This window comes from Rhagoletis pomonella, unplaced genomic scaffold (genome assembly GCF_013731165.1).
Source record: "Rhagoletis pomonella isolate Grant_MI unplaced genomic scaffold, Rhpom_1.0 Rhpom_scaffold_06383, whole genome shotgun sequence".
Classification (NCBI taxonomy): Eukaryota; Metazoa; Arthropoda; class Insecta; order Diptera; family Tephritidae; genus Rhagoletis; species Rhagoletis pomonella.
Genome location: NW_023464915.1, coordinates 1 through 9,734, shown reverse-complemented (window position 1 = coordinate 9,734; position 9,734 = coordinate 1). Strand labels below are relative to the sequence as shown.

General features: G+C 37.7%; 4 protein-coding genes across 5 annotated transcripts; 2 read left to right on the top strand and 2 right to left on the bottom strand.

The window, feature by feature from the left end:
- Positions 1 to 5,039: 5,039 nt before the first annotated feature.
- LOC118755484 (general odorant-binding protein 84a-like) lies at positions 5,040 to 6,186 on the top strand. Its single transcript, XM_036490313.1, has 4 exons — positions 5,040 to 5,366; positions 5,441 to 5,502; positions 5,621 to 5,747; positions 5,799 to 6,186. The coding sequence occupies exons 1-4, from the start codon at positions 5,114 to 5,116 to the stop codon at positions 5,891 to 5,893; spliced, it is 537 nt and encodes a 178-aa protein (XP_036346206.1). The 5' UTR covers positions 5,040 to 5,113; the 3' UTR covers positions 5,894 to 6,186.
- Positions 5,138 to 7,267, bottom strand: LOC118755483 (tRNA-uridine aminocarboxypropyltransferase 2-like). The gene is made up of 2 exons (XM_036490312.1): positions 7,069 to 7,267; positions 5,138 to 7,008 (listed from the first exon to the last, which is right to left on the bottom strand). Exons 1-2 carry the CDS (start codon positions 7,179 to 7,181, stop codon positions 6,246 to 6,248), a joined length of 876 nt encoding a protein of 291 aa, XP_036346205.1. The 5' UTR covers positions 7,182 to 7,267; the 3' UTR covers positions 5,138 to 6,245.
- Positions 7,268 to 7,570: 303 nt separating this feature from the next.
- Positions 7,571 to 9,134, top strand: LOC118755486 (serine/threonine-protein kinase 16-like). 2 transcript variants are annotated; one of them, XM_036490318.1, is made up of 4 exons: positions 7,579 to 7,594; positions 7,747 to 7,916; positions 7,977 to 8,571; positions 8,637 to 9,134. In XM_036490318.1, exons 2-4 carry the CDS (start codon positions 7,804 to 7,806, stop codon positions 8,886 to 8,888), a joined length of 960 nt encoding a protein of 319 aa, XP_036346211.1. In that variant the 5' UTR covers positions 7,579 to 7,594; positions 7,747 to 7,803; the 3' UTR covers positions 8,889 to 9,134. The 2 variants fall into 2 exon arrangements, with proteins under 2 accessions (XP_036346210.1, XP_036346211.1); XM_036490317.1 differs by having other exon boundaries at positions 7,571 to 7,916.
- A 124-nt stretch (positions 9,135 to 9,258) lies between these two features.
- LOC118755485 (G patch domain-containing protein 11-like) lies at positions 9,259 to 9,730 on the bottom strand (the record flags this gene model as incomplete). Its single annotated transcript, XM_036490314.1, has 2 exons — positions 9,259 to 9,643; positions 9,699 to 9,730. Coding segments are annotated over 2 exons (333 nt in total), but the record flags the coding sequence as incomplete, so codon positions are not given.
- Between the last annotated feature and the right edge of the window lie 4 nt (positions 9,731 to 9,734).

The window sequence follows — 9,734 nt, the reverse complement described above, 5'->3', positions numbered from 1 at the left end:
TTTGTTTGCTTTTCGAAGCATTGATCCAATAATCAGCAAAATCGTCAAATGTCTTATTTTCACCTGACACTATGGATCTAGACCCGTGGGTGTGAAATCTACGCGTTCCCTTAATCCAGGGTGTCACACGTATCCATGTCCAGTGGACAGTATTTGAATAGAGTCTCCCCGTGGACTTACCACACCCAGCGCCCCTCCTCATTTTCCACATTTCTATTCGGTCCCCGAAAGGTTTTGGCGATGTAGGCAATGAACGACTTAGGTGTGAAAGTTATTAATAACCAAAAGGTAGCCACAAATTCTTGACGGTTTAGGCGTAATGGAAACCTGGTCCAGGGAAACTATCTGAATACCAACCCAGCAAAAATGTAAATGCATAAATGGCTCGACCTAGATAAGCCCAAAATAAGGAAGATGCTAAGGTCCAAAGTTTGGCGCCGACAAGAGCCCGGACAGTGACAGTTGAATGACTTATGTTTTAGTTACCGCGTTGTATGCCACTGCCCCGCAATAGTAAGGGCCCTTGGAGACTCGTTCCATTGCTACTTTCTTGGGTGAAGTAACCTAACCTAGCCTTCATAATAAACAAAATCGATACTGAAAGCGAAATTTATGGTCTGAAATCTGTGAGAAACTAAAAATATTTCAAAGAATTTGTATTTGCCAAATATTCGATTTCAACCATCTTTTTGCTTTTTTTTTCTTTCCCAAAAAGCCTCATTCGACATAATAACGTTAATAAAGAAAACGGTGAAACTAAACGAACAAATCACAGCATACAACACTGCATTCATACATACATACAATTTTACCACAAATGCTAGAGCCAAGTTGAAAATTTTAGTACCTATGTAGTTCTTTTGAAGTATCCTATCACAAAAGACTTAAGCCACGAACTTGCCATCCTTTCGCTCGCATTGAATACGATGGTCCTCCACTAATCAACTGCGAACAATATCGAAAATAATTGTTGTTGACATTTGCGTGAATACAAAACATGTGGAGTGATTACAAAAACGATTTAAAAAACCTACAGAACAAAAAATTTGTATCTCACTAATAAGCGGCAATAGCAATGAAAGCAACCAATTTGTATCAGCAAAAATACACACCCACCCGCGCATTAACTAAAGTTATATTTACATAAATAGTCATTGGCGCATATTCATAGTCATATTTAGTACTCAACTAAGTCGAAACTATTCTAAGTCACAACTAAAGCTATTCATAGTCGCCTTAGTTTCGACTTTTCTGGCTAAGTACCAACTTAAAATTTAGTTTCGGCTGCAGCTGCAACTAAGTCGTAACTAGGAAGAAGTATTTTATCAAATTAAGGGAAAACAGACGAAATACGTAAAAAATTAAGTTGGTAGAGGAAGATTTTGATAATATTGAATAATCTCCAATTAAAATTTACAAAGATCGATCCATTTTATTCGGAAGATGAAATTAAATGCGTATTACAATTCGAATAAAGCTAAATCACATATTTATAATTGGAATAATTTAGAAAAATTCTCAAATAATAAGTCAGTTTGACGCTAGTTCTTTTAAGGTAAATTTGTGCATAACTTTTAGATATCTACTATTTGTATGTTTCACAGCATGCTTTCGATAAACATCGACTTCACATCACTGCGGTTGTTCTGGCTATTTCACACAATTAACAAGAAAATGATACTTTATTCTTTTGCACAATCATGCAATGAAAATAAAAATTACATAAACGGATAATCAAACTTGACATTATTTAATAAAAAAGCAATTTTTCCAAAATATCGTAAAGAAAAATCGATACATTTTCACACTCATTTTGCTATATCGTAAACTAAGTCGAAACTACTTAGTAGAAGTCTGAAATGCGACTATGAATAGAGGTAAATTTTAAGTTGGTACTTAAATTTAAGTTGCAACTTCGTTAGTTTCGACTTAGTTGCTGGACTATGAATGCGCGCCATTGACTTTGAAATGTAAAACAAACAACAGCGAACACTTGGAAAAAAACAAACCACCACATACATATGTGCTTATGTATGTATGTATGCCCACCGCAAAGCGACAATAGCCTTCGTTACTGATCCGAGCGCAAAGTTGTTACTGTTATTGTAACAAGTAGCTCACAAAGCGACTGAAAGAAAGTGTATGTATGCATGTACATATGTCCATAAATTTCTCGGAAACGGCTCTAACGATTTTCATGAAATTTTTGTATTGAGATAAAAATTTTACATTTCAAGGTTATCTAAGTAGACAGGTGTTATCATTGAGAATACTGGTATAAGCTTGCCACCTATTCGAAATTATATATAAATTAACTAAAACATCACAATATGGCTATCAAATGAAAAGTATTTTAAAGATCTCCGATACAGTTATTTTGGAAATTTTCCAATTAAAAATTTCAAGTAAACTGCAAAAATTTTAATTTTTTTCGAAATTTTCGCAAAGTACTCGAAATTTTGAAATTTTGAAATTTGCATTTATATGGGATTTGCTAAAACATAACCCATATTTTAAAACAAAATGAATAAAAAAAAATTTACCATGTAAAACATTGCGAATATTAACAAAAAAAAGAGCACATACCGAAAAAATATTTAATTTTAGTGAAAATTTTAAAATCAAAATGACAACTGACGGAAGCCGTCGTGCGCCGCAATTGTGTTTACTCTGATGAAATTTCATTGCGGCAACTGTTCAGCTGTTCACTAACCGCCAACCGCTTTAGCGTCGTCCGCTGTAATTGTGGATAGAACTTAAATGTTCCAGTGAAAAGGTACAAAAGAACGGGAAGCATTTTCAACAGATTTATGATCTACATAGTTATGGCCAGTGAACTCATTCTTTGGTACAATTTATGGAATGAACAGAAAAGGAACTTATCCGAAGAAGTTTTGAAGGATGTTGAAGCGATAAATAGGTGTATTTTCATTTTGGGCGCTTTTCCATGCACAACAGCGACTGTGTAGCCATCGTTTAGTACACTTCGTTGAGTAAAAACCTTGCTCATTCATGGTAGGTGGTGATGACCGGCTCTTCCTCAAGCAGGGGTCTGGTCGGTTGATCACACCTGTGACATCCCACCAGAAACTGCTTGCTGAGCATTTTGTTAAGCTCGCTTATGGAAAGCATTTGGGTCTCACTGTGCAGATGGTGCCCAGGCGACATCAGAAGGTATCCTGTCACTGCCTGGAGAACGGCGTTCTGACAATTCTGTAGCTTCGTTCACTGCATCCAACTAGTCCCCGACGACCAAACAGGCTCGGCATGATTCAGAACCCGTCTGCCAATTCCCTTGTATTTTGCCAGCAACATTTCTTTGCGCCAGGTGCTACCGCGGAGCGACTTGAGGGCCTTGTCGCGGCTCTTTATTTTATTAACACTTGCGTTTGTGTGAGCGGAGAATGAAAGCAGGCTATCAATGGTAACCCCTAACATTTTCGGCTTGTTCACCGTCGGAACGGGTGTGCTATTGACGTGAATGCCTAGTTGAAGCCTGACCTCATTCGTCCAGGTGGTAGACGGTCGCCGTTGACTTCGTTGGGGAGAGGGTGGGACTGCTTGGAGTGAAGAAGCGAGAATGTTCGGAGAGGTAGCCGTTTACTTTCTAGCAGAGGTCACCAATTCCATTCCCTGGCACCAATATCGAACAGTCTTAGGCGTATGAAATTTAGGAAATTCCCTCCGGTGGCAGAGGAAGCTTCGAAGTATAGAAGTTAAACAGTAGAGGGAAAACCCCCTTGCTTAATTCTTCTAGGTTTTTAAGTTTGATTTTGAAAGCTTTCTGACGACTGCCGACACTCAAATAATTCGACGACCATGGTTTGAGTCTCTGTGGGACAAAGAAAGCCTCGATATCTTCTTCTAGAGCATGCAATGACAAACGGTGTCAAACGCCTTTGACAAGTCCAGCGTTACTAGGGTTGTCTAGGATGTTATCACAGCTGTTGTTATCTGCATCGGTCAGACGATATTGTGCGATCTGGTGTGCAATGAGCAGAATTTAGCTGTTGTACCACTTTGACACTTGGGTTCCAGTTGTCAATATACTATGTCGATCCATAAAGACGGTCATCTCTTCGATCGGGGGAGAGGAAAATTTATTTGTGCTTGCCACTATTGGGGATTTTGCCTCAAATGGCAAATAACAGTAGTGGAAGCAGTGCATGCCGTTTAGCTAGAGCATAAGACGTCAAAAACAGTATGGTCCACTCCCTGTGTGATCCAAGTCCAGGGCAGGTGGTCTTCTCTGTATTGCGATTCGAACAGCAAAACATCCGGACTCGAATACTTTGCAGTATGAATTTGTACATACTTATTAACCCGTGTCGCTTTTCGAATCAATCGCAGGTTTTTTAACAGCACTATTCATTGCAAGAAATTCGGTTCGATGGAAGGGTTCGCGGATATAAGCAGGGGATTATGTGATCACTCGGAATTCGCGTTAAGGCAGATTTTTTGGTTTTCAACTTTTGATAATGGAAATTTAACGGTATAATCTAGCATATAAATCATATTTACAAAAAGTACACATTAGGGTGGTACATCACTATCCATACAAAAAAAAATTTAAGACTCCCTCCAAAATATTTCAGAAAATTGTCAGCGTGTTCTGGACTGATTTGAAAATACCTCAAAACCCGTGATTTTATAAATAAAATTTGTTTTAAAAAATATTTCTTCCAAAAAACCAGCTTTGCATAAAAATGATTAAAAAGCGAATCAGCAGAATGAAAATAATTACAATTTTGGAGGTACATATTTTCAAACCAGTCCAGCGCACGTAAATTTTAATATCTTTCCGAAAAAGTTTCACGGAAGTTTTAAAATAAAAAAAAAACTTATAACTCCAGTGGAAAGCCCGCAACTTTTCTTGGTGATGCACCCAATTCTCATATTTTAATGCATATAAAATTTAAAAAATCATTAAATAATTCTAAGCGTTTATTTCTATTACAAAGTACTCCAATTTGATTATAATTATCTGCACTTCTCGTGATGCTATATAAAGCGGCTGCATTTTAGCATGCATGCAATTATTTATAAACACTTCCGAGTTCAGATGCTTTTGTAATACAGAACAGGCCCAACATTTGTATTTCAAGGGGAAAAAATGACCAGTATAAACGCATGCATCCAGCTGACGCTTACTTTTTTACTGCTTTATTGTTGCAATATGGTTAGAGCACAGAGTCGGCCCAAGGATAATGGAGATATTTATGTACAGCACAAAACTCAGTCAGTTATGGCTGGTATAACTGCGGACCAAACAGATATACCAATAGCTGCACAAACGTATGGAAGCAATACCTTTAATGTTGAGGAAGTGATGAGTACCTGCAATGCCAGCTTTTCTATACCAATGGGTATATTTGTACTTGAAAGCTAATAACTGAAACGTTGTAAAAACATTAAAGATATACGATTTTTTTTTTAACAGATTACATTGTGCAATTCAACACAACGGGCGAGTTGTCAGACACAACAGATAAAACGGGCATGGTAATAGAGCATTTACAAATATTTATACATTTTTAATTAAAAAAAAAAAAAAACAAAACGTTGATACCAAATATTTTGTTACCGTTACAACCACGACACTTTATTTGTATTCCTACAGTGTTTCATACGTTGTTTCTTGGAAAAGTCGGGCTTAATAAAAAATTGGCATTTAAATAAGGATCTGATAATGCAAACTATGTGGTCAATAATCGCCGATTCAGTTGAATTATGTGAATCAGAATCAGGTAAGTTAATGTATTATAAAAATATTATTTTTTAAACGATTTAACTTTCAGAAAGCGAAGTAAATGCATGTGTGCGTACTTATGCCATAGCCAAGTGTCTTATGAAACGCACGCTTGAAGCTGCGGGCAATCAAACATTGACTTAAGGCTTCTGATTCTGAGATTCTGCACAAATCTTTACAGATTTTCTAACAAACTTACATTTGCAAATATTTCATTATTTTTATGCGCACTTAAAAAATTGCTATAAACTCAAGTTACATACTTTACAAACTGGCAATACATACATACATATGTATAAAAGAAAATAAATGCACTTAAAGCTATAGTTGCGTTGCAGATGCTTCACGATATGCAGGTTTTTACAGGAAGCCGTTCCAGGTGACCACCTTTCATAAGGTTTATTAATGGAGAAAAAAGCTTTTCCTGCAAATCCGGAAGCGTCTGGAACGCAACTTATATTGTGTACAAATTTTTGTGAAATTAATCTGCCTACTTTCACGTTTCTTGTTGCTGCTGTTGTAAGTTCGTATCCATTCCATTCATCATACTTTCTTCCCTCGCCTCAGGTCGACAAATTGTACTATAATTGAGCAAACGATTTAATCGTTTACCAATCTGTTTAGGATATTGTTGATTTTTAATGCGAAATTCTTTCGATTGGTGTTCCACAGCGCCATTATCCAACTGATATTTACACAAGGTATGCAGTGGACGTACTAGCAGTTGGCGCAATTCAGGGCGTTGCTCCAGCACGGATAGTGCTTGCGCCGCTGTTTCTAGTGTGCTGAGACATCCTTCGGTAGGCTGTGTGCGTATGATATAATCGCTATTGCCGGCCGCTATAAGTTTGACTTGTCGCATGCCGTGCAGCATGGGACTGCTAGCATAAATTGCTTTTGCCTGTGGCCATGTACCATCAATAAGCACCAAAGTAAAAGGTTGTTCCTCATTCCGTTCATCTTGATCTGTGTTTATTTGCGCCATAACACATTCTATAGGCACAGAGTCTTTACTCGGATAGAGTAGTAAAGAATTGGGTGAATTTAGGATTGGTTCTAGCTCGGCTTGATTCTTTGGCGATGGAAATCGTTTGCCTTTATATACCACACATTTTCCGGGTGTTACGCCAAGTTGCAGCATTAAGGCTGTGCGCAGGGAACGCTTCTCCTCGGCAGGATGTTGCAATATAACAATCGCAGATTTGATGTCAAGTGGCGGATTGGGTAATGATGGGCACCAACAGACCACAGCTGGTCTCCTGCGAGCGGAGATTTGCTTAAATCAACTGGATATGCAGTCAAATTAACCAGGAACTCACTTGCATTTCTCACATTTGTCGCGTCTATCTGGAGGATCCAGGTGTATACCAAACAAATCTTCACAGCATTCTTCTAATAGAGGATTTCGGCTGGAGTTGTCTTCAATATCCATATTAAATTTAAGTAATTTAACTTCAGTAAATCCCGGAGAATTGAACAAATTGACACTTGCTGTAAAATCAGCTGTTGCCCGCACAAGGAAACATAACCCAACCAACATTTAAGCTGAAATTAGTCAAGAACGTAAACCTACCGGTACGTAACCCGAGTCAGCTGACGATCTATCTTACCAGAGCGCCATGCAAATGAAAACTAAACATCGCAGAATTTTTTTCTGTAGTTGTAGCCCGCAGCGCAGAAATCTGCTGAATTTAGGTTTTTCCGCGACCCATTTTTTAATGAGAAAAGCCCGTATGTATTCCTCTTTCATAATCACCAAACTTTTACCATTTATTTAAAACACCCTGTTTATGTGTTTGACAGCGCGAACTGGACAGCCAGCTGATTGTTGACCAACGAAAATCAGTGCGTGGGTTTGTTTTTGTTGCTCCAAAAATTGCGTTCGTCTGCATTGCGCTGATCCGACTATTTATCTTGATTTCCTTAAAACATTAGTGTTTATTTTGTCATTAGATAGTAAAATTAGTGAAAATTTACCCATTAATTTAACGTTTCAGTCACCAAACTTCGCTTGCAACAACTCCCAGCTACTTATCTAACCTACCCAGCCCACGATGAATAGCTTAGGATGGATGTTAATAATGAAAAAAGGTTGTCTATTCTGCTCCAAAGAAACGGTTACCATCAGAGGAACTAAATACATTATACGTGATCGGCTGGCAGAGGGGTAAGACACAGTGAATATTTTGTGATTCTGTAGCCTGTAATTCCCTGTGTATTTTTACAGTGGATTCAGCTTAATAAACCTAGCGGAAAATTCTATAACGCACAAGCTGTATGCGGTGAAACGTATAACTTGTCACAGTATCGATGACCAAAATATAGCCGTGCGAGAAATCGAAAACTGTCACCGTATTGATTCAGAGAATGTAATCAAAGTAGTAGACTACGAGCTGAAAGGATCAGCGGATATTGTCATTAATACAACGAGCGACCTGTACATTGTACTACCATACTATAAGAATGGTTCATTGGCAGATCATTTGCAAATGCGTGCACGTAAAGGTGATCACATGTCCGAACCTCAAGTTCTACAGGTTTTCCTTGGTATATGCAACGGTTTAAGGGCGATACATGAAACTAAACCAGTACCGCTTGCACATCGTGACCTTAAAACTGCAAATATTTGTTTGTCTGACACTTTCGAACCGATAATTGTGGATCTAGGCTCTATGACAGAGGCGCGTTTGCAAATCTGTGGGCAGAATGAAGCACAGCGGCTGCAAGATGAAGCTGAGGAACGCAGTTCGATTGTGTATCGTGCGCCTGAATTGTTCTCCGTGAAGTCGTATTCTACTGTAGATGAACGTACAGATATTTGGGTTACTATCAAATTTTGAATTCCGCCTGGTAACACTTAGACCTTATAAATTTGTTATTTTTTCAGTCTCTTGGTTGCGTACTGTATGCAATGTGCTTTTTTCACTGTCCGTTTGATTCGGTGTACGAAAAAGGTGATAGCGTTGCTTTAGCGGTTTTGAGTGGTAACATCAACATTCCTGAAAGTTCCGTATATTCGGAAGATATGCATGATTTGATTAAATATATGCTTCGGATGGATCCGATGGAGCGCCCATTTATATACAGTGTGATTGAAAAGACTCAAGATTTAATACATAAGTTGGATGGACGTGTTTAGCAACTCATACATTCACTACGACATTTGTTGAGATTTTTTACACCTCATATGCAGTTACGAAAATTTAGCAAAAATTTTGCATTTTTTGTTTTTTAATTATGACGACTAAACTTGCATATCGCACATCATCTTTGAAAGAGGCACAACACAGAAATCAGATCCGAAAATATAGCTACTTGAGGATCTTACAGATTCAACACATTAACAGATATAACAGTAGTTTTCAAATGAAAGAATACAATCAATCAGAAGAAAATATTTGCATTAATTGGATTTAAATCCTACGAAATGATTTATGATAAAAACGATCCAACTTTTTTTTAATTGTGCCCCTTTTGAAGGTGTTCGATATGTCAAGTGTACACTATAGTAAGTTTTTATATTTTATTGTGAGTAAAGTTTATTAATACCTAAGCTAAATAAACTTATTGACTTTGTTTCAAAAAGTTGCTCGTTAATGATCATCGCGTGCTTCTCCTGGGCAATTGGTACTCATATCCTCTTGATCTTTGTAATGGACTCCACACCAAAAGCAAAACTTATAGGAAGTGCGCAGATAACTAGTCAACATTTCAAGTTTCTCTATCGGCGTGAATTCTTCTTCGTCGCTAATATCGTCGGCTATTGCAATATCTTCTGGGGCTTCATTAGCTTCTTCACTTAAATTTGATTCGCGCTCCGGCCAAAACCAACTTAACTCCGGTTCTTTGATGCCATTCTCCACGTCTATTGTTTCACATGTTAGCTGACAGCGTCTGCAATTTTGGATAAATAAAATAAATTTTTTGTTAATTATTCTATTTAACCAACTTTAGGGCACCAATTGCAAAACGCTCGTCCGCTTTC